Here is a 24,828-nt window from a genome sequence, read left to right as displayed (position 1 = left end):
CATCTGACAATCCAAAACTATACATGATTTGCCTGAATAATTGTTAATTTCGATAGTCGCAACCCTCACGCTGACAACCCAAAATCAGACACCCCCCTGCCCTTCCCTCACCCGGTTCCAATATTAGGACTCCAACACAGCCTTGCAATCCTATCATTCACAGCAACGCCAGGTACTTATACATATTTGGCCGATACACAATAGGGAGTGCATTATTAACATGGGTAATAAACGGGAGGCAAGTTCCCACAAATTTATTATACCTGTCTAACGACAGAGCCATGATTTTTTCTGCCGCAAGGATTCCCCCAAATTTTGGCTCACCACACTTGTATGTTTGGCGCTTCAGGTGTTTTCCAGTTGCGCGCTATTGTAATTTTTGTTGCGAGTAAGAGGTGAGAGCAGAGCAGCACCCCTACCCTGTCAGCATTTTTAAAATAAGTGTGCAGTTGCAGCTTTTAGGCACTTTTTGCCTTTGAATTAGAATTTTTCCTCAAAGCCGCTCAGATTGTCTTAGTGTCTTTTTTTCTAAGTTAAGAACTTAACAGAACCACAGATGCTGCCTCTGGCTATCACTCCTTTGCCCCCTGGTAAAACCAGGAGTTACACTTTCACAGCCATCTTAACTGAGATACAATTTCTCCAAACTCCATGAAGGTTTTGGGCACAGAACATCTTGTTCTTTCTCAGCAAAGAAAAGGGCCAAGTTTTCGTTAGGCATATTATCCCATTGATGAAAAGTAAAATGTGCTGGTCTGAGGGGCTCCAAAATACAGTAATCCTTTAACATAATGCTAAAAGGAAAACCTGAATGATCGGTTCAAAGGAAAAAGATAGGGGCGTCTACCAAAACTGAGCCTTAATTATCTATAATGCAGTCCTGGGTATGGCCTGCTCCATCTGTGGGGAGCAGACACAAACCGTGCTAAGCCTAAAACTGCAAAAAAAATCCAAAATACCCTTTGCTCTAAAGTTCGAAGTATCTTTGGCCAGAAATGATAATCACCCAAAATTAAAAGACTAATACGAAATGGAATAGGCTGTGCAACTAGGTCCTCAAAGTCTGGCTGAAAATGAGTGCTCATGGCAGCTTACTATAACTATCAACAAATCTAATGATGAGATTGGATTCAGTAAACATTTAACAGGTAGCATCTCAGCAGACCCAAATTGCGGGAGAGATTTGGTTGTTATATTATATGAGTCCCTATACATTATGGCAATGCCACCTGTTGGTAGAATATTCAATGGAGTTACTGTCGGGTCCAACATACACGTGACTAAGTTGCTATGTGCGAGATTAATGTATTTCTCTAACACTTTAGATACTAGGGACTGAGGCTGGAATGAATTCATACTTTAATACCAGCAGGGCCCACCATACAGTAAGCACCAATTTACCAAGCAAACGGCAGAGGGCTGCTTTTGCATCCTACCATCCAAAGGCCACCGTTGGCCGGTGATTCAGGCTGATAAAGTGGAAACCAATAACTGACCGGATGGCTGGACAAAAATCAGGCACTTGGGGTGGATTCCACAGACTGGCAACAGCCACTGGCTCTTGGAAATGCCTGAGTTAAATGAGGGCCATTACTAAGGGCAGCTGCAGCATTATCAGCCAGTACGACTCACCTCTCACGACATTATCACCATTAGCACCTGGCAGAATTTGAGGGTTCTTTTAGCTTTTTTTGTGTCAAAAGCGTTCACACACACAGGGAACACAAACCTGTTTATCAGGAATAATAAATCTTCAAAGATGTCCCCCGTGGGGAGCGGCAGGGGGGAGCTAAATGGAGCGGGTGTCCGCTTGTTCCTAACAAATACTTGTATGGTAGATCCAGCAGGCGATCCCAGCAACTTGATTGGCCCACACACCTGCCCAGGATGCTAAGCTATAATATGGCCATGGGTAAAAATGAAGAGCACCAATGTTTGGTGCATTATGGTATAAACACGCCATGAAGATAAGGAACAAATAAAATAGCATGCATGTATAAAGTGTAGACCAGGATTCAAGCCTGTGATACTTTCTCAGCTGCATTTATACTAAACAGCTAGTTTTACCTTTAACATTGAAGCACGTATCGCCCAGTTGTTACCATTCCTACACGCAACTGGTTTTAATTGTTATTAAGTCAATAGAGACTGACTGCTGTCTGGTGATCTATTTGAAGACCGCCAATTAGCAATATATTTAGAGAAAGAATTGAAAGGTTACTGAGAAGACACATTTTCTTAGTCACTTTTGATAAAGATCAAAGTTATTTTATAGCAGGTTTGTGGTTAGGGGAGCACTAAGTCGAGTGACAGGTGTGAAAAGGTGTGTGCATTCGAAATTTCCACTAGCCCCATGCCTTAAATGACAAAAAGCAACATGCGTTTATTTAACATATATCTTCAAAAGGGACATCCTCAAATTCAGGAATGAAACAGTACACTTAGAGTATACATTGCTTTGAGGCAATATTATTTCCAATTTTTGAGTGGATCTGAATTTCACTTGAAAAGGGAATCGACTTGTCACAAAAATAGGCATAATGGTGGGACGGCTTTGTGGTGGCAAAAGTGAAATTGGGTCACCCGTTTATATACTCCTCTGTCTCTCTCACGTACTAGTTCAGTGCCTTACTGCCTCCAACTTCCTTGTGCGAATGTCCTAACCCAAGAGAAAAGTAGGTATGTCCTGCGTTCTGCGCGCTTCATATGCATTTCCTATTTGGCTCAAACAACAGTGTTTTAGAGCACTGCCTCCCCTAACGAGACGGCTTCAGCGTGTGGAATTGGAAACATTATGGAAGCCTGTGCCGTGTGAGAAATGTAGTCGTAGTAGAAACGCTGACTTGCTAGATATGTATCTGAACCGGTCTACTGCATGTTGCAAAGTTTACTCTCCAAGGTGTGAGAAGCTCACTGATTGCTCGAATACCCTAGGATAAGAATTGTTATCACCTGAAACATTGTATTCTGTTCATATTGCAAGATGTATGCACCACCCCCTTCCATAGAAGATCTGTCTAAGTTCACATTATAAAAACCTTGGAAACCCTGGTAGGGGGGTTGGTGCACTATACAGTTCTATGTTTAGTTTCTTGTCCAGTCCTGTGGATTGTTTGTATGCTACTTTGCTGACTGCCATTGAAGACACTTACAAACCTACCCGAAATGAGGATCGAGTATGTGGTTAAATTGCCACAACATACTGACTACTGTGCAGTAGGAGTACAGAGATGAGTAGTGGCTAAACCGCTTACTCAGCCCATCACTACTACTAAACCAGCAAGGATTCCAATCATAAAAGAGAAACAGACATAGCTCAATAAGTATACCGCCTTCGCCTCATTTCGTAGCACATACCAACATCAGGCAATATCTTCAGGTGGGGTGTGAGGATATACACAATTGCAACCCTACCGGATTATTCACAAATAAAAGAATGCTCAATCAAGATTATATAAAAATATATGAACTTTAATAAAACAATTAGTGCAACAAACTAAAACACTAAATACAAAATTTGTGTGGAAGGACACTGCGTTGATCAGCAGTGATGTTCAGGCAAGCTACCTGGCAACAATGTCAATAGTTTATAGTTTAAGGATATGTCGCTGTAGAAAAAGATCGAGAAGAAGTTTAAAAGTCTCTGTGGTTGTAGAAGAGGACAGGGGAAGAGGGCCTCTTCACAGTACCTATGGTTTCTTGTCTTTGGGGGCTGAACAACATTGAGATATGCTTTTAGGAGCTTCCTGAGGCAGTGAGTTGACATTGGGCTGGTCAGCTGGTCGACTATATACCTTTTAAAAAATATCTATTTTTATTAACATTTTGCATAACTTACAGACATTTCCTTCCGTTGAACCATTAACAAATGTTTCATCTGCATCCTTTGGTTCCCACCCAACCAACTCCCCCCACACACCTTCACTGTGCGAGTTGTATTCTACTTTTATACACGCTATGCACTGCTTGTCTATACTAAGTGTTCATGATCACAATTGCTTTTCAGATGAGGGTGACAGGTTTGAATTCGCTGTCTGTTTCGTGACATGTTATTGAGGCTCATAGTTCTTGAAGCATTACTCTCCAGGAATCTAAATCCGTATTCTGCTCCCCGTGACACAGACGGGCTGATTCTTACCAAACTGAAGTTTCTGCCAGCGACCATTTCTGGAGATCCTTCCACCACCATCGTGCCTCCAGGCCTTTGGGTGTCTTCCAATTTATCGCAAACCTGCATTTCACCAGGATATATGCCAGGTCTTACAGTTTGCTAACATGTTTTGCCTGCTTCGGTCATGGAAAGATGCCGAGCAGGCAGGCTGTGGGAGAATGTATGCCTAATGTTACGTCTGCTCTTGCTAACATTTGTGCTATGTCAGCCCAGTATTGTTGGATTTTCCTGCAGGCCCAGAACATGTGCACCATATCAGCGTTTACCATTCCACATTTTGGAAATTTTTGTTATTTTTCTTTGCTAAAACTGGCAATTCTTCGAGGGGTTAGATACGCCCTGTTTGTTACATACAGCTGTATTAGCTGGAGTTTCACGTTTCTGGACACTGTTTTATAATAAGCTATCGCTCTATCCCATTCCTTGTTCGTCATTGGTACTTGCAGTTCCTCTTCCTAGTGTTGACGGGTCGCCTCTAACTCACTTCCCTGCTGGGTCGTAATTAGCTCGTATAATCTTGATACAGCATGGCCCCCTCTGATATATCAGAGTGTTTCTATCATCACATTCCACGTAAAAACTCCCACCTCTGCTGGCCATTTCCGCTTCAGCCTTATAAGCAAAGTGGCATGTAGTATGTGTTGCCCTTTATGTAATCCTGTTTCTAAAGTAAGTGTACAAAAGTCTACTGGCTTTCCGTCCCATAGTAAGCCTCCTATTGTTGCCACCCCTCGAGGTTCCCAATATCTTCTCAGCTTTATCCTGGTTTGCGCATCCTCTTCTCCCAGCGCCATCAGTGGAATCTGAGGTGAGTAGGATGTGTTGTTTCTTAATAGCCCACAAGCCCTATGCCATACCTTCTTCCCTAATGTCAGCATGAGCAGGGGCCCAGCAAGCTGTGTATCCATAACACATCCTTCAGGAAGAAGGGGGTGCACACGCGTTGTAGTAGGAGGGTATACTGGGTGTGCTCATCTGACATTTATCCTGGGACAAACTGCAGTTGGCATGCTACAAAATATGCCTCAAAGTTGGGCACCTTAATACCTCATTGGTTATATGGTTTCTGCAATTTCACCAGTGCTAATCTACATCTGGAGTTGCGCCATAGGAACCCCCAACATACAGCGTCAAGTTTCTGGAAAAAGCATCCCGGGATATCATATGGAACATTAGTGAGGGAGTTTTGGGATGACCACCATCTTCAGTAACTCTGCTCTGCCCATCAGTGGAAGAGGTAACCTGGCCCAGAAATCTATGGACTTCTCAACCCTGTCCACCGCCTTCTGTGTGTTATGTGTGTGTTCTGCTTTCGGGTCATGGTAGATGTCAACCACTAGGTATTTGAATGTTTCCACCTCCCACTTCACCAGAAGCACTGGTAATGAGTTTACTGTTTTAACTCTATAACCTGCCACGGGGAACAAGCCCAATTTCTTTTTGCTAACTGTAATACCTGAGAGGTCTGCATAATGCTCAAATACCTCCAGTATGTATTGTAGATTGGTTTCCGGGAGTTGCAGGTATAGGAGCATGTCGTATCCATATAGGGAGATCAAATTCCATCAACCATGTGTGTCTATGCCGGCTTCTTGGTATTCCCTACAGAGATACGCCGCCAAGGGTTCTAGAGCTAGTATAAACAGCATGGATGACAATGGACAACCCTGCCTCGAGCCTTTCTCAAGTCCCACTGTTCTGAAATTTGATTGCCTGTCTAGACTCTCGCAACCGGCTTACTATACAGCAGCCGCACTCATTTGATATATGCCTGTCCCATGCCGAACTACTTTAGTGTGTCTAGCAACCATGGACATCTAACCGAGTCAATGCCTTAACTGCATCTAGTTAAGCTATTGCATAAAGATTGGTGCTACCCTTAGTGTGGTCAATAATATTGTCCAACCTATGCAAATTCCACATGATGTTCCTGTTTGGGACATGGCCTATGTGCTCCGGGTGTATGAGCCTATCTATTATCAGTTTAATCCTGTTGGCCAATAGGGTTGCGAGTATTTTCCCATCTTGATTGAGTAATGACAGCGGTCTGTATGACACAGTCCATGTCAGGTTTATTTGGCTTAAGTATTGGTATGATAAGCGATTCTCTCATTGATACTGGTAGGGTCCCTACGTCAAATGCTTTGTTTAGCATTGCCAGCAGTGGGCGCATGATATCCGCACAGTATTCCTTGTAAAATTCACTAGGCAACCCATCTGTTCCTGGGGTCTTACCTGTTGGCAGCCCCTTGATAGTACTTTCTAATCCCTCCAAGGTTATTGGAGCCTCCAGCCATTCTGCAGCTTCCAGATCTAATCTCGGGAGGTTATGTTAGGTAAATTTGTAGCGCACACACACACACCGAGGGAACCTTGGCGCGAGGAACCTGCATAACAGCTACATCCACAGAAAGGAAAAATCAGCAAAAGAGTGTTGTCTTAAGTAGATGACAGAAAGTCAAGTGATTCTCAATAGGTTTGAGAGGAAGATTGTTCCACAACTTGCTCGCTGCAACAGAGAAAGCCCTGCCACCCACTCCCTGAAGGTGAAATCTTGGGACAAGAACCAAACCATCACTACCCGAGCGCAGAGTCCGACGAGGAACATAAGGCTGGAACCTGTCTGAGAAATTCGGGCCCCGCCTGATAAACCGCCCGGTGAACTAAACACAAGGATTTAAAAACAATCCGTTTTTGCACTGAACGCCAGTGAAGATGACGTAACACTGGGCTGATGTGTGACCCATACAGAGTTGCGGTAGCAACCCGAGCTGCCAGATTCTGAAGAAGTTGCAATAGATGAATCAGGCCCATCGGCTGGGCCAAATAAAGAGCGTTGCAATAGTCATTCCTGCTCCAAACCAGCGCCGCAACCACAGGCGTGCGGAGTCGAGCAGGGAGAAAAGGCAAGATCTTACGAAGAACTCACAGCAGAAAGTGACCAGACTGACATACTGCACTCACCTATGCAGCCATGCATAATGAAGCTGATAAGTAAACCCCAAAGTTCTTCAGCACAGTCACAGGAATAGGAAAGACACCCAGTGAAGCAGGCCAGAAAGAAGGGGACCAAGAGTCTGGGGTATCCAGGGAGTCCACCACCAGGAACTCGTTCTTGTCCCTGTTGAGTCTAAGCCAACTTTTGCTCATCCAATCCCCCATGGCCGTCAGGCAGTTACGCAGACGGACGACACGCCCCCCCCCTGGTCAAGATCAAGATGGACCCGGATCTGCATGTCATCCGCATAAGAGTAACACCTAAAGCCTTGGGAGCGCATGAGAACAATCAGGGAGCCGATGTAGATGTTAAATAATATCGGGGATAAGTTGGATCCTTGGGGAATCCCACAGAACAAAGAGTGAAAAGAGGAAAGAAAAGGAGGAAGAGATACAGACTGCCACGGTCGGTCAGAAAGGAGGTAAACCAGGCTAGCACCTGTCCAGCTATGCCAAGCGCAGCCAGCCGGGAGAGGAGGGCATGATCAACAGTATCAAGGCCGCCGACAGATCGAGTAATATCAGGGCCCCCACTCATCCACTATCAACCAGTCTGGCGAGGTTGTACCTCGATGTCTCTGCATATACATTTTTATAATAGTCTAGGAAGCCTTTGTGTATACCCTCTTGCATCATGAACGTCTCTCCTTCCTTATTTTTAAGTGAGTTTACCATGTCCCGTTTACATTTGCTTTTGTATAGCCAGGCTAGCAGGTGCCCTGGCTTATCTCCCTCTGCATGTTGTTTTTCTACATATTTTGTATAATTTGGTGCACCCAGTCTGTCCCAGTGTTTCAGGCATTCCTGCTTCAATCGACTGGTTTCACAGGCTCGGTCTTCAGATGTACCCTCTGTACTATCATCATCTTCTAATGCGGTTTCCGCCTCAGACAGGTCTCTCCTTATTGTGGCTTGTATACCTCCTGCTTCTGCTATCCCCCCAATTACCACCTTAAAGGCTTCCCATAGTGTTCCAGCAGAGGTTACACTACCTGTGTTGTGTGTGAAGTAGTCTTTAATGCCTACCTTAAGATGCTTGTGGAACACTCCATCTTTCAGGGATTCGCTTCTGAGCTTCCAAGTCGGAATACATGCTCTGGAGGGGGGTGTGGGGGTGGGGGGAGGAGGATGGACACACGCCACTGGAATATTAACAGCGCGTGGTCCAATAGCACTCGCAGTTTGTATTCAGCAGTAGTGAACTTGCTGAAAGTCTCCATTCCTGTGAAAACAATCTAGTCTAGTGAGTAAATGTTTTGGGCCGTGTAATGAGAGTAGCCACGGATCTGCGGGTTAAGGGCTCTCCAGATGTCTGTTAGATTGAATACTTATAGCAAGGTGTGTAGGGCTTTCGCAGCAGGGGTCGGGTGTGCCAGTTTTCTATCTTTCAGGTCTAGCCTCAGGTTTAATGTACAATTGAATTGCCTCCCCATATCAATGTTCTATTTCTGTATGGGCCAATCTGGGCGTATAAAGAACAGAAATAGGTAGCGGTGTCGTGGTTCAGGGCGTGTACTGTAAACCATCCTACCTTCTCCATCTTGGACCGTCTTAAGGACCCGGAAGGTGACTGTCGGTGCTATCCATATCAATACCCCTCTAGCGTATGCCGAGTATGATGAGCCCAGTGTGATACCATTCCATCTGTTGGCTAGGTCTCTCTGTTTCTCCTCGGTGAAGTGTGTCTCTTGCAGGAGCACTATATCTATCTTTGCCGGCTCAGGTATGTCTTAATTCTATTCCTCTTAATGTAAATATTGAGCCCCCTGACATTCCAGGAGGCTATCTTGAGTATTTCCGCCATGGATGATATCTACTGCGTGACCTAGTAATTGCAGCGTATCTAACGTGCATATCATATTTTATAGTGTAGGCTGACTCCCAGCTATCTGCCCCAACTTCCCTACCCCCCACTCCCCAACACTCAACCAGCTCTGTACCTTGTGCTCCAGCATATTCGCTTCTCTCTCCGTTCCCCGTTATCTTGTCCACTGGATACGTAACAGCTAGTATCCTATAACCAACACCTTACTCGGGTAAAGGGCGCTCATGCGCTGCGCTCCCGGTTTCTAGGAGTCTGTTTGCTCCCGCTATATATACAAAGAATTGACACCAACGATTTCTTCCACATAGGTTGCCACTTCCTACGGTTAATTCGCCATTGGTTTCTTCCTGTTCTTGCCAGGGTTTATGGGGTGTTCCGCTCACGCACCTGCTGTGTCTGCCGCTTGGCCTTCAGACCTTGATGGGAGGTTCTCTGTGTCCAACCACCTATGTGCTTCTTCCGGGATGTCAAGGAAAACGGCTTGGCCATTACGTATGATTTTCAACCTCGCTGGATACAGCAACATATATTTGAGATTGGCGTCTCAGTCTTTTCTTCACTGAGGTGAAGTGCATCCGTTGTTTTTGTTCTTGTAGGGTACAGTCAGGGTATGCTGTAATTGGCGCAGAAGCTCTCTGCATCGTGCCACCTTTCCTGAAGTTTTCCAGGATCTTTTCTCTGTCCTTATAGTTCAATATCTTGGCTATGATTGACTGTGGTGGAGCTCCTGGTGGCGGATTTTTAGACAAGGATCTGTGTGCCCGTTCAACTGTAAAGCCCCGAGATAGGGCGTTTGGGCCGACCTCTTGCAGTAACATGTTCTTGACAAAATTCGCAGGGTTTTCTCCCTCCTCCCGATTGGGGAGGCCTTTGATTCCGACATTATTTCTTCTGGCTCTACCTTGCGCATCTTCAACCCTCCCTTCCAGGTTTCTCATTTGTTGTTGTAATATTGCTATATCTTTTGTGGACTCTTTCAGGACCACTGTATTCTATGCAATCTTTTTTTTCCAGGGTTCCTGTCCGTTCAGCTAATGACCGAACATCTTGTCTCATAAGGTTCACGTCTATTCCAATGGTGTCCATTTTAGCTTCCAGCGCCATTTTCAGGGCCGAAATAGCTGCCAGCACTTACTGGTCTCCCTTCATTTGCTCTGGCTCCTCTTGTGTTGAATCAATAGGTGCATTTTTTGTGCTCATGTTGGCCGATTTCGTAAACGTGTCTAGTGTGGGCTATTTAAATTTGTTCTTACAGGTTTTGGCCACCATGTGTGCCTCTTCAGTGACTGTTATGTGCTGCTCTTTGGCGGTATTATTATCCAATATGTTTGAGGCCTGTCTGAACGTTGGTTATATTCCAGTTCTCGAGGTTGGGTCTTCATCGGAGTGATGCAGGTGTACTTCTGTGAATCACTGCTTGTGTCTGCAGTGCTAGTATGATGGCACACCTTCATTTTGCTTAGGTTTAGTTTGGTACATATTCCGTGATCTGCAGGCTGTCTCAGAGGTTTCCCCCCTAGGGTGTGGCATTGCTTGCTTTATTATTGTCTACTAATCCGCAGTGCCCTGCTCCTCTGCATTGACCGTTCTGTAGTGTTAGCTTACGCGTGCCTAGGTCTTGTACCCACGTTCTGCGGTATGTTTATAGTCTGCACTCCCGTGTTATAGGAGCCTGGGGTGGATGATAATCAATGTGTGTTGTATTGTGTCTTCACTCCGGGTGTACCCCAGCGGGTCAAGTACCGTGTGGTTTTCCCCCTGGCCTGTCTGCATTGCTGTTGTAGCTTGTTGTGGGGATTAGTTTAGCTTTATGGTACAGCACATCAGCCTCCTGTTGTTTGCCTGTTTATGTTACCGTTCCTTCCACTCTGGACCCCAGCGGGTTAAGCTTCTCTGTTGGTTAGTGCTGTCAACTTCGCCTCAATCCAGCCTCGTGGCTCTGGGTATACTTTGAGTCTTAATATGCCAGTTTTTCCTTGCCCACAACTGGGTGCTTGTGCTCTTGGTCTACCTTTGTTTTGTGCTGTTGCAGGAGACAAATCCAGTGCCAGTCCCTCCCGCTCGGGGGCCGCACAGAGCATAGGGATGTTCAGGTGTGTGGCTGCTGGCTCAGAGGAGGCACGCCGCGGCTGTACTTTCACAACGGTGCTGCTTGGTACACCACCGGGCCCGCTCACAGGCGCATGCACCTCCCATTTCTGGGCTACAGTTACAATACTTCCCTCGCTGCAGCAACCACCCGGCTGTGCCCCGGGTCTTCCTATCGCCGCCACAGCCGTCCAAATGTACTTGCAGTGCACCGCAAGAACCACAGTGCTTCCGTTTGTTGCCCGCGCGTTGCCTCACTGGTTGGCTGTGGCTCAACGCACAGTTCGCTCTGCAATGTCGGCTCTGGGTCTTGGCGTTGCAACATAGTCTGTGCTTGTTACCGTGGGCACCCTCTGCCATCTTGATTGTGTATCCGTACTCACAAGTGCTCGTATCGGCAGGCTCGTTCTCTTCCTCATGGCCACTGATCGGTCATAAACTTCGCCCATACACTCATGTTCTCGCTTGTCGGTTCGATGGGTCACAGGTCTGTCAGGATCCACTATGTTGGCACGGATCGTGTCAGCTCAAGCATGAACTGTGCTTAGAGTGTCCCCACTGCATGGCTGCTTAGCCACGCCCCCCAGCTGGTCGACTATATTCAACACGCAGTGTGGTCCAAGCAGCAACTGCATGAGGCACGAAATGGGGGTTGGGGTGGAAGAGGTAGAGAGCCTAACAGAAACCAAGAAAGTGGAACCCTTCTCTCAGCCCACACCTCTCCTATGACTACTCTAGATCCACCACCTTACAATGCTTGATGACTTTAAAGGGTCTCTAGTGGTAAGCATCAAGGTACGATAGTGGCTTTATGTCATGTTAGTTCTGCACTTGAAGCACTAGTTCACAGGAGACCTCCTGGGGGAAAAAGTTCCCAAGCCCTTGGAGGAAGATGCTGGCCTTCCTATGGGGGATCACACAGGCACCATCCTGGCCATTGTTCCTCATGGCAGTTGTAGAGACAATCACGTCAGTTGTGTAATAGCTGGTCCCTGCACACAGAGCAGACACTAGTCGGATGCCAAATATCTGTGGCTGTATAATTATAATGCTCTTAGTAGTCACCATGCCTCAACCAGGCATGGCATATATTTACGTGCCACCAGGCCAATTAAGGCACACAATTATTAGATTTGGGAACAGAGGTACAGAAGATTATAAAGGTACTTCTGCTTGTAGAAACTATGTGCTCCAGCACTTCTGCTTGTCGAAACTACGTGCTCCAGCAGCAGTCAGGAGCTGGTGCTGAGGGTGTCAGGAGGCTATCTCAGCAAAGGCATCTCTCTGTACTACAATTTTAACATGGATCGTGTATGAAAATGGGAGTGTCTGATTAGCAGACGTCTGTTTTAGAGACAGAATTACACGCTACATTTTCAGTATCAAAATAAATAACTGACGAATCAACCATAACCATGGCTCACCCAACACAAACCTGGGCTGTGACCCTTCTCAGTGGCCAGGGAAAGGCAGACGCTTCCTGACCCTGACCCCGGGGGTGTTGGGGCTGGGGGAGGATCACATAGGGTGCAAGGGGGAAATATGTCAGGTAGACTGGGATATCCCCTTATATAATTTTTCCTGTAATCCCACATTATTGATGGCATATTGCCAAACAGAAGTAGTAAAGATCTCTACATTTTCTATTTGGAACTCCAAGCACCATAATGCCAAGAGTACTGGGACGAAGAAGAGGGCTGAAGAGCAATGCAGGACTGAAGGTCAGCAACTAGGCTTGACAGCTCACACCTGGAATTTGGACATTCATAACTATAAACACAGCTTTAACAGTTTTAATAATGGTCATGTGTACCTAAAAGTGATACTTACAGAAAGACAAAGCCTAAGTAAAGCCACAATAACATGTATCCTGTTAACCGAAGTGTTAAACCTGAATATTGTGAACCAAACAGAACAAACAAGCATTACCTTAAGCCCAGAGCTGAACAAGCATTGCCCTCATTCAAAAGAAGCGGTGTATAAGTGGTCTGTAGCGGTCCCCGGCGAGAGCGGGCTTAGTAGGAAAAAGGTAAGCCTCTCAGAACTTATAAGATGCCGTGGAAAGTGCCCTGCAAAAACAAACTCTATAACTTGCACAAAACTATACCATATGAAAAACAAACAGTTACAGGAGGGTGGAGAAATATGAAAGTAACATGGAAATAGAGCGTCTAATCTTGTGTCAAGAACCCCCCCCACCCTGCTATCAATAAAAATTCCCAAGAACAGTTATCAACTGGCCACATCACAGCCTATTTTAAACCAGGTGGTAAATCAAAAGAGGGGAAAGATCCTATGACAGAAAAACTGACTGAAGCAGAAATACATCCAAGAAATAACAGCATTAGCTTAATATTTACCGCCTATCTTGGAGTGAATGATGACAACTCTCTACTTGATTTGTGCTACCATCTTTGTGGCACATTGAGAACTATTCAAGAGAAAAGGTTTGAGAAGGAACCAGTGTCAGTATTATCCTCTCACCAAGCAAACAAAGCTGGTGCTTCATATGTACATCAAAGACGTTCTACCACCCCAATTCTTCGGCCCTCCTCACTTCCGACTCTGAATTCCCCACCCAGAGTCTTTTCTGCCACAGGAAACTCTGCAGTTACTGAACAAGGTAAAAGGTGGTGTTGAAGAAGCAGCTCGAAGTATTCACCAGCCAAGATAAGAAAATTCCACTTCAATCAGGAAACAATTACCAAATGGCTTACTTAATTTCACCATTAAAATCTTGTTAAAGCTCTGTGAGGCCATTTATAAGGAGACCTAGAAACAGGAGGAGTTACTTGAGAGTATCTGTAGCCAACTAAAATGCGAGATTAACAGTAGCGAATAACAGGAGAAGCCTGTTGGTGAATTACAAACAGCAAATCTGCTGCCCATCATTACCAATACTCAAGATGAAGACAAACAAGCGATAACTATACATAATCAAACAGGCTACCCCCTCGCATACCCAACTCACAATCAAAGACATAGATATGCAAAACTATGCAAAAACAAGAAAAACGCGAAGAGAAATTAACCCCTCCCGACTCGGATTTAGATGAACCGCAACCACTAAATTCCACAATTGTGTCTGCCTCTGATCCTCGCGGAAAAACGAAACAAACAAGGAAGAGAGAGAACAGAAAAAAGAAACACTGTCAACAGAAAATGGGAACACTAACTAGCTGGTTACTACAGGAAAGCAACACCAGCAACAAAGAACCTCAAGCGCTGTTCCCCCTGCATGCAAATCAGTCTGTATCATTCCTTAATGAAATGAGCTCTAATCCTCAAAATTCGAAGACATTTTGCACTCAGACCAATGCCATCCCTAAGGTCACACTTTACGGTGCACATGACAAACAAGGGCCTGACCACAACAAAAAAGAACTGGAACATGTTCTAGATGTTTGTATAGTAGTAATTAGTGAAAATGTTGATGTAAGATAAAAAAAACACAAATAGAACTGCACTCGTAAATACATTCTCAAAAATACTTTTGCTTTATATTTTAAAATCTTGTGATTTTGACTTCATTGAACCAACAAAAATGGGGTTTGGTGCAGTTTCCCGAATTCACTGTGTTTTACCATCTCTACTGCTTCCTTGATTAGGAGCCAATGTGAATCACTGTATTACCTGGGCTACGACATAGATAAGGAAATACACACTAAAACAACCTCTTGCTGCGATCACTGCTGTGCAACAAATAAAAAAGAAACAGTACTACTGGATCGAAGACTAAATTCTCATTTTTGTGAGGCATCCATTTGTTGAACCAAACCCTCAACCACTGCCATCCCATTTGATTATCGAGACCTTCTAAGTGGCCTCATGGAATACAACAGGCCACTCATTTTATAAAAAAAGGTCCATCCCTCGAGTTGCTTGCAGTATTCATGCTGCAAGAGACCTGGTTGACTTATGATTATTTGGATAGCCATGTCATACATCAAGTGAATGTTAAAAAGGTCGTAAAGGGCCGTTCCTATGGCGGGTTGATTATTGGAGTGAGCCATGAATTTCCATCTAAAAGAATAGATATTATGTGTTTTTTTGTTATTCAACAGAATTGACTTTGACCTCAACTTGGGGAAGGGGAATTTGCTGAAGTTATAATCTAAGACTGTGAAGGTGTTGAGAATACAAATATTGACACCGAATTGCAATATTTTCTTGTTTATGTATAGATGGGGGGGCCAGAAATGTTAAGTTAGAACATTTCCCTTAGTTTATTTAGGCTGGGGAATCCCTCTTAGACTAGGGCGAGTGAGGCGTCTGGTTCACAATTTAATAAAATGGCATTGACAGACATATCATCTGAAAGTTGTCCGCCTCACATTTCTTACCCTCACATAACCTATGGCTTTTACACAGTCTCAGTTGGCAATCCATCACAAAGGTATACAATTAAAAAAGCAAGTGTTTTTTTGGGCAGATCTACCTCTGATGAAAGGCTTAGGTTTCGAGATACATCTTGTTTTAAGGGCAGCATGGCATTGCATTTTGGATTATGAATGAACTTGCCTTTTCCTTGAAAATTCATTATTATCAAGGTTTTGATTGGAATGCTCATAAATGATAGAGACAATTCTCTATTTTCTGGATCTTGGATAGAGAAAAAGACAGATGGGAAATGCATTCCAGTGTGTAGAGAAAGGGATATATTTTTACCACGACACAAAAAACAGGTAGTCAGCGCTGATGCTGGAATTAGTCAATGTATTTAACAATTTGCTTTTAATCATGAGTTTCAAAGGCATAGTTCAAAGCAGTGGAGGGGGATCATTTTGGCAGTCCCGAAATGATGCACACTATCGATTATGCTTTGAAAAAAGGAAACTATAAAAGCAAACAATACATTTGTGTACAGACACAATCTCAAAATAAAATATGAATATTGCAAGACCTTGCTCTTCACAGGTGAGCAACCGTGAAAGAAACAGCAGATTACGTCAGTCCATTATAAGCAGATTGTAACATAAATTAACAACCAGAATTGTGTACAGACTTGTGCTTGGCATCTATTTCACTGCTCACTCTGGAATCCCAACAGTCCCAACTGCTCGTTGCACTCACGTTTTGCTCTTTGGCTTGGTGAGCTTTCCCTTCCCAAAGTATGGGGGCGGTGAGATGGATGCCACAAAGTTTCTCTCGTTTGTTACAGTGGTCGGCAATGCACTTACCTCTCCCCAGCCTTTAGCGGATGTGACACGCCTGAGAGCCAAGTTAATCGATCCTCCTCCGTTTCCATTTTGCGTGGAGAGGCTACCTGAGAGGATGGCAGTGTCTGTAGCAGTCAAGGGTGCCTGCAAAATTAGAATGAAGGTTATTGAAAAGAAATGGGCAGCAGAAGGTCATGTTTGTTATGAGTGTTGCAAGAAAATAGTTGGACTAAAATAGAATACAAATTAAGATCCTTGTTCACGAAGCTTACACAACAAAAAATCCACTTACCCAGTAGAAATATTCACAAATGTCTTATGTCAGCCCCAGACCTATCTATAGGGGCAATTTACTGTTAAAGATTAAGAGTTATGTTATGGTCACCAGGACAGCTGCTCAACTTTCTTTCCCCTTAACATTTTTTATGAGGAACACCTTAAACTAAATGGATTTCAAATGGCTTTTAGGTTGCAACTATTTTGTGATGTGGAGTACATCACCACTAATGTCAGAATAAAACAAATCTTTATGAGCGTTCGAAAAAACACTCAAAACTTACATTGTTGCTCAACTATTGTACTTCTTAAGTGTTTCCTTGTTTACAACATCTGGCAGATTGTAACCAATGCTTGAGTTTTTACCTCAAGTTCACAGTCTCTAAGTTCCCCCATCATATCAAACCCATACCTCTGCAACAGGGTAATTAACAGGATTAACAGCTTTTTCCTGCACTCTTCATGCAAACACATATCATCAAGGTAGCTGATCTCAAAATTACATTTACACATACTCTGAAGGGTGGCATGTACAAAAACGATGTGCATCTGGTCAGAAAGGGGCACACAGGTTAGCAAAGAACGGAGAGAGGAATGAAAATTGGGACAAGAAGTAGGGGTGTTACGTTACTGGGATTTATGCCGAGCAATGCTGCCAAGCGCTCTGGAGGATCTGAAAGAGGGGTGGGGTAGGTCAGTGCGAGTGAAGGGAATTGTTTGGATTATTTACCAGTACATTTAATTACTGCTAGTCTTACACTTTTTAATCACAGAAGTACTTTTTGAGGCATCTGCCTCCATTACAAGAACCATTTCACCAACTTTGAATTGCACCTCCCCTTGCTCCTCTGTGAAACAGGTAGTATGGATAAGCCTGGTTTGTTATCATTAGATAATCATTACCCATTATTAGAGAATCATTGCCCATTATTAGAGAATCATTGCCCATTGTTACAGAATCATTACCCATTTAGGGATCTAGTTATCCATCATTCTGATTAGTAGTGACATGAAGTAGTGACATTAGATTATCCGCATACATGTAGCCATTTGCATTTGCTATAGAAAGAGGCCTTTTGTATATGAAGTGCCTTGCTAGTGCCATGTACAGACACATGTTATATTTGTAGAGACATGTAGACACATGTAGAGATATGTTATGTATTATGTTTGCATTTAGAGACACGCATGAGTATGCATTGAGTCTGCATTATAGATAGTGCTTGGGTTTGCGAGTGAAAGAGTAAGCACTAGAGAAAGCATGAGGCCTATGGCATTTTGAAGCCATTCTATTGAGACAAAGAGAAGATGTTATGAGTTAGATGTGAGTTTTGCCTTAGTAGAGACACAGAGAAGGAGGCTTTTTCAGCCCTGGGTTGCGCTACGCAGACAGAGATGGTGGGGGCCATGCAGGGAGTGCTTTGACTCACAGAGACATGCAAGAGAAGAGAGGGATTTCAATGGAGTGAATGGAGAAATATGAGGAGATGGTAGGATGGTGAACGTAGACAGAAGGCGGCCATGGTATAGATATGATGTAGAAATGCCACAATGACAGAACACGCAGTGCATCACAGACCTTTAGGCACTGCTCAGATTTAGAAATGCTGACAGAGAGGTATTTTAGCTTAGAGAGAAATGTAACCATGGATATGTATGCACGTCATTGAATAGTATAATGAGAGATGAGGCTTTGGAAGTTTGTAGTTCTAGTCAATGTTCCCTCTAATTATTTTTCTCTATGTGCGGATCTGGTTTGCTGTTGTGCGCACACTATTTTCCATGTGCGCAACTGACTAATGAGGTAATCCACTTTGTGAGCATGCGTGTTTAGTGAACTACCGTTGCAGAAGAGAGTTTGGAAAGGAATTTCCTCTTCATAGCCACTGCAATTCTTGACAAATCTTACAACCCTTTTTCCAAACACATAGGCTAAAATAGAATATGTCATATGTGATTAAACAGACAACTCCTCAACCAGTCCAAGACTAACATCTGCCACAGTACCTTGCAAACGTTTTATGCCACTGGAAAATCACTCGTGTACTACAAAAAACAAATATCTCTCGTCATAAACTGATGTGGCTCTCAAATTCAGACAGAATACACATTTGTCGATGGATTGATGGCAATTAAAAGCAATGTGTCAAAAAACATGCCGATAGGAATTCAAGTGCCACTTTATTGAAGTAATTCAAGGGTACGGAGAACATGCTTCTGATAATTTGTGTAATCAGCAGTTGAGCATAGAAAGAAAAAGAAGGTGCTGTTGTCTAGACGGGTACTGGAATGTCCTATCCTTTAGCAAACAAGCAACGCATTTCTTTCAGTCTACTGCTGAAACGTCTGACTTGGTTTTTGAAATGTCCTGTTTTGTTCGTCACCCGCAAGGAGTGATGACCTGTGCTCTTCCACCCATACCCTTCCCCGGCCCCTGTGCTCTTCTCCAATACTAGTTGATAGAGCACTGTAAAAAGTGAGGGACTGTAGCAGTAAACACTCACTGGGATATTTGCAGACCCACAATACTTTGTAAGCAAGGCATATTTAATGCCTCAACATATTATGTGCATTTTAAGAATGTCATGACTCTGCATGTACACAATTCTTCTGCAGTTCATACAAGATTGTTTGCAACATACCCCAACCTTATAACATTGTGTAGGATTAAACAAAACTCAGTGAAACCGTTTTTGCATAGAAGCGAGTTACCAAATAATGTGTAAAGGCCTATGCCCAAAGGAACTCTGAACACGTGGAAACGAGGTAGATTGTGTGAAAAGCATTCTCCTGTCTGAATATCCCAATATCTGGTGCCCTGATACTATGGACGAGTAATCCCAGGCATAGTCCATACCCATTATCCCTTGTAGGCAAAGTAAAATGATACATTGTAATGTTACTCTCCACTTATGGGGTAATGTTAGTAATGCTAAAGTAGGAGATACTGAGCATCACATTTGTCTTCTCAAAACCCTTACAGGGCAAAATAATATTTGAGTTTAATAATGCGTTAACTTGTAAATGGGCCGCTTCAAAGCACTTGCGTGACATTTGTACAAAGAAGAGGAAGCATGGGATAAGGTTGCACACCCAGGTAGCCTGCTTACTTAGAGTCAGGATCCGATATTTTAGCTGGTAGTTCGATTGTATCGTTTGGGTGACGCTTTTGGTAAGGCACAATGAGTAACAGACATTCTGGCACGTGAACAGTATTCATATTATTCATATTACAACACACATAAAACAAGTGGATGTAGGTACACGTCTGCTAACCTTTCGCAAGAGCAAAGAGAGGAAGAGTCAAGGTTGTCCGGTACTATCTTAATGTGTTCTGGAGCAGAAGTTAGAGTCATAAGGTAAAAGTGTGGTAGAAACAAGCTTGGGAGTCATGGGTCGGGAACATTGGGCCTCATTATAAGTTTGCCGGTCTGGGAACAAGGGTGCCGGTAAGCTCACCTACAAGCCTGCCTGCCGGGGCCACTGTACCCAACAGGCTTGACCCTGCCGGGTGCAGCGGTCATGGTAGGCAGACTTTTCACAGGGTGAACCGGCACCGTTAACAGTGCCGGTGCTCCCGTGTCCCCACTTCCATAGAGTCCCATAGGACTCTATGGGAATGGGGTTTCACAAATATACCTGCACCTGACTTCCCAGCCGCCAGACTCGGAATGAGCCCGTGGCACTGGGAGGTTAGGTGTCAGTAAGTTAATCTGAGTCTGGCGGCAACCCGCCGGTAGCCTAGGCAGGTTTACCGCCGGACTTGGAATGAGGCCAATTATTTGGTTAATGTGTGCAGGCATATCTTGGTTACATTTTTCTGTTCATGGAACCAGTTTTTCATATTAGTTTTTAACCTCTTATGTGTGTATTTTGCTTTTAGGGATTTTAGGTGTTTACGGTCACCCTTGCCTAGTAGTGTAATGCAAATTAGCAGAATATTAAGACTATTTGCTTATTTTAAGAGAAAGCTAATTTCAATTACTGTGGTTTGTGCCTTATTACATATTTTTGAATAGGTGAGAGTTGTCTGTGTGCGCTGCTAAAATTCTTCTGAGCGGCACCCAGAAGGAAGCTGGGCAAGCACACATGCGCACAGCTTAGAGGGAACACTGGTTCTAGTTCTAGATGGAGTTTTGGATGGAGCTGCTCTCTGAGACAGAAGAGAGATGTTTGGCGGTGGCATAGGAGAGACATTTGGATGACTCAGAGAGAAAGCATTGGGGAAGCATTCTGATGAGAGCTGATGAGATCGATCTGGCAGAGAGAGGCCAATGAGAGGCCCTGACTGACTGGCTGGTTGCAGAGTTAGCTGGAGAGGAGACAGAGCAAGAGGGGAGTATTGAGAATAAGACGCATGCATGGGGAATTAGGACAGACACTCACATAGAGCTTTGGCTGTCATGATAGATGGGGTAATTAGACAGGGATTGTCTTAGAGAGAGAGTGTGAAGTATGGTGTGGATTGGAAAGTAATGGTGTGGATCGGAGTTGCTATTAGATTGCTTCCATTAGAAGTCTGTAAGGCTTATAGTCACTGCATTGCATTGTAGATTTGCACCAAAAGCATAAAAGGTGCAAATTCGAGATTTGCATTATAGTAGTGTTTACATCATGCCTTGCTGTGCATGAATAAATGTATTCTATTGTTATAATTGAAACTAACTTGTGTGTTTTCATTTTGTGTCCATTGTGCATTTTATTTCATTTTGGGTCTATTCTTATGGTTATGGTAATAGCTTATGTTAGTGTGTCCATAGTATAGTAACTTAGGAGTAACACAGTGCATAAATTGCCCTGAGATACAGGAACAGGGGGGCATAGTGATCCACCCCCGCCCCCCGAGGAAGATTTGTTTGGGCATAACACCTCTACAGGAATATAATGCTTCTAGTTTCCCACACTCCTTAGTTACTTTTTCCACTCAGGTCGTGGGCTCTTTATCACAACTGGGTGGGAGAAGTGTGTTGGAAGTACTGTGATGAGAAAGAGTAGGACTAGTAGTAATGAAGATGACCAGAACGTAATCAGACCATTGCCTCCATGGGCCTCTCCCACTTCTCAGCACTTACTTTTGAGGCATACTAATGTTTTTAAGATGGAGGGTCTATGAGCAACCCACAAATAGTGAAGCACCACCACATGATGTGGCTTCTGGTCTCAGGGTCCCTTTGCTCCCCCCCATCAGAAACCTGGCATCGTAATACAAGCACCCTCAGGGGCGTTGCGAGGGGGGGGCTAAGGGGGCTATAGCCCCTGAACTTTTGGTTGTAGCCCCAGATTGAATCTCAGGAGCTACAGCCAAAAGACTAGCTAGCCCCCAGTCCCAACAATTCCGACATCAGCTTAGCCGCGGGTCATTTCCAGACCTAGCAACTCCCCTGAGCACCCTACATATACGAAGTGCATCCAGAAACCTTGAACCTGAAGTGGGAGATAATGTAATCCCCGATGATTAACATTACGGAAACCCAGCAGGTGGAAACCCACAGCCACCACGTTAGCCAGTGTCGCTGTCAAATGAGTCCATCTATTATTGAGACAACTGATGTCTTATTATCCACTACAGCTACACTTATCACAGACGTCCGACACTGCTGTAGAGGATGTGATGCATCGAAAGGAAAAACACTGCCCTTATTACATCTTGAGGATGCAGCAAGATCTCTATAGGTGTGTTATTCCATATCATATAATATCTTCTAATGTGGGCAGTTCTGGAACCTTCAGTACCTTATCGAGGATGAGACGCAAGTAAGATACTTCTAAGAAGGAGGAATCCAGCTTAGAACAAACTTAGGGAAAGAGTATCAGGACATGGTCTAGTTATCTGCCCCAAACCTCCCAATAGTCTGGTAGATGTGCAGGCCTTCGATCACTTTATTTTATGACTGAAATTTTATTTTGGTCATGGCAATACCTGGCCCAAAAGAAGAGATTCTCACACTTACAAAACAGGAAGGCCAACTAGGGTGAGAACCCCAGACTCAGCCAAGGGCCTGGATGAGAAGCAATCCTCAATAGACATGAGCCCTCCATGCAAGGACTGACAAGCTAAGATAGGAGCCTAGAAATTAAAGTTACTCACCGTAGTGACTAGAGTACTCCTAGTCCTTAGTATCCTTTCCTCCATACTTGTGGGAGTCCCGGAACAAGGGGACGGTACTGGGAACCTTTTGGCAGCGAAAAAATTGAGCTTCCCTTTAAATTTAGTATAGCGCGCAGGGGCGCAGTCCCGGGCTTGGGAACGCTCCCCCTAGGCACCCTCCTCCGACGCCTCAACTCAGTCCCCTTTTTAACACATCGGACGCTTAGATACCTGGCTACAGTTAATATACTAGCCCCTGGCATACAAGCGGGGGAAGGTGGGTGGGATGCAGAGAGGAAAGGAGACTAAGGACTAGAAGTACTCTAGTCACTAGGGTGAGTAACTTTCATTACGCATACATCCCGTCCCCTTTCCTCCAGCCTTGTGGGTAATTCCACTGAACAAGACCAAAGGGGGAAGCTGTAATAACCTGCCTCATATCTAGGACGAAGCTAAAAGGTTCTTCAGGACCGCCAGACCATAGTGCTAACAGAAGGCAGATGGAGTTGCCCAGATAGCCACTTGCTGATGACACCCCAAGAAGCATGCCTGTGAAACTCGACGACCGTGGCCTTGGCCCTGACCGGATGGGCATGATTCCCCTCAGGAACAGGTTTACCCATGGTCATATAAGCCTCCGAGATGGCCTGAACCATCAAGCGGTGGACAGAAGGTTGGGAAGAGTGGGTGCCGGGAGACGGTGCCCCAAAGGAAATGAACAACGCCTCAGACGTCCTGAAGGATTTTGTCCGTGAAAGATGGAACTTGAGGAGTCTCTTAAGGTCCAAGGAATGTAGAGCCCTTTCTGCCTCCGAAAGAGGGTTCAGGAAGAACATCGGCAGGCAGATCTCCTGATTCAAATGCAACGGAGTGACCGACTTGGGAAAATAATTTGGATGAGTGCTCAAGATTACCTTGTCACTATGAAACGTGGTGAAGGGCTCACACAACGCCCGCAGCTGGCTGACCCTGCGCGATGAGGTGCGAGCCACCAATAACACCGTCTTCAGTGACACCAGCCCGATGTTCACCGAGGCCATCGGCTCAAAAGGCTCACATTGCAAAGACGCCAGAATCACACTGATGTCCCAGACTGGATGTGGCCTATGCACTGGAGGAAAAAGCCTGGACAGTCCCTTGAGGTGGGGCTTAAACCACCGGGTTGGCTGCCTAAAACAACATGCTCTGGAGAATTCTTGTAGGCCGCAATGTCTGCCAAATAGGTTCACCTAATCGACCTGAACGCCAGACCAAGCCAGATGTGCGGAAAATGCCAGCATCGTCCAGGGAGCAGGAAATGGAGCCCAGCCCCTTCTCACAAGGCCTGTGGCAAATCATAGTGCACTTGGGATCGAGTAAATGGCCTCTTGTCTGATGTCTCAGTTGTCATAAAAAAACTGGGCATGCTGAGTCTAAGCTGGCCAGGAAGCAGGCACTAGGTCCAGCCTGGCTGGGTCCAGGTGCTCCCCTGCCCCGCCCTGCTGCACCAGGAAATCCCTGCTAGGAATTGGAAGATGGAGGCCTCTGGGAGCACAACTGCAGCAGATCTGAGAACCACGCACTCAAGGGCCAGTGGGGGGCAATCAGGATAAGGCTTCAGCCTAACGACACCTGGGATTTGCAGAGTGTCTGCTGGAGCAATGGGGGATGAGGGAATGCATAATACCTATGGCCATGCCAGCAGATCTGTAAGGCGTCTCCCAGAGACCCCAGACTCCGACCAGCCCAAGAAGCTCATTGGATTTCTGAAGAGCTATGAAGTCCAGATTCAGAAACCCACCATCACTGGAACAGGGGGAACAAGGAGTTGATGTGTAACTCCCACTTGTAGGTCTTGAACCCCAATCGGCTTAGCTGGTCCACTTCTGCATAGTTTTCCTCTGGGAGGTGGACCACTGAAATCCAAATCCCTTCTGTCAGGGCCCATTCCAAGATCAAAACTGCCTCCAGGCACAGGAGTTGGGTTGCGGGAGGGGGCAGGTACCACTTTGCTTGTTCTGGTAAAACATTGTTGTGGAATTGTCCGTCCAGACCAGAACTGCCTTGTCCCTGAGCAGGGCCAGAAAAGCCTTGAGCACCAGGCCCACTGCCCTGAGCAGATTGATAAGCTGGAGGGCTTCCGCCCCTGGATCATGCGCCATGAATTGGGTAGCCCTTCAGAGTAGCCCCCCATCCCCAAAGAGAGGAATCCGTCGTCACCACCAGGGTGGGCTCTGGCCAGGAA

The 24,828-nt window shown here is 44.9% G+C and overlaps 1 protein-coding gene across 1 annotated transcript in view; it reads right to left on the bottom strand.

The window, feature by feature from the left end:
- DNAJC11 (DnaJ heat shock protein family (Hsp40) member C11) overlaps positions 1-24,828 on the bottom strand; it is a 1,722,882-nt gene that overhangs the window by 733,483 nt on the left and 964,571 nt on the right. Inside the window, exon 6 of the mRNA XM_069610417.1 lies at positions 16,262-16,384. Coding sequence (XP_069466518.1) covers positions 16,262-16,384 — 123 coding nt within the window. The remainder of the gene's footprint in view (positions 1-16,261; positions 16,385-24,828) is intronic.

Source organism: Ambystoma mexicanum, chromosome 8 (genome assembly GCF_040938575.1).
Source record: "Ambystoma mexicanum isolate Mex_15411 chromosome 8, UKY_AmexF1_1, whole genome shotgun sequence".
In the NCBI taxonomy this organism is placed as follows: Eukaryota; Metazoa; Chordata; class Amphibia; order Caudata; family Ambystomatidae; genus Ambystoma; species Ambystoma mexicanum.
This window is presented reverse-complemented; position numbering and strand designations above follow the sequence as displayed.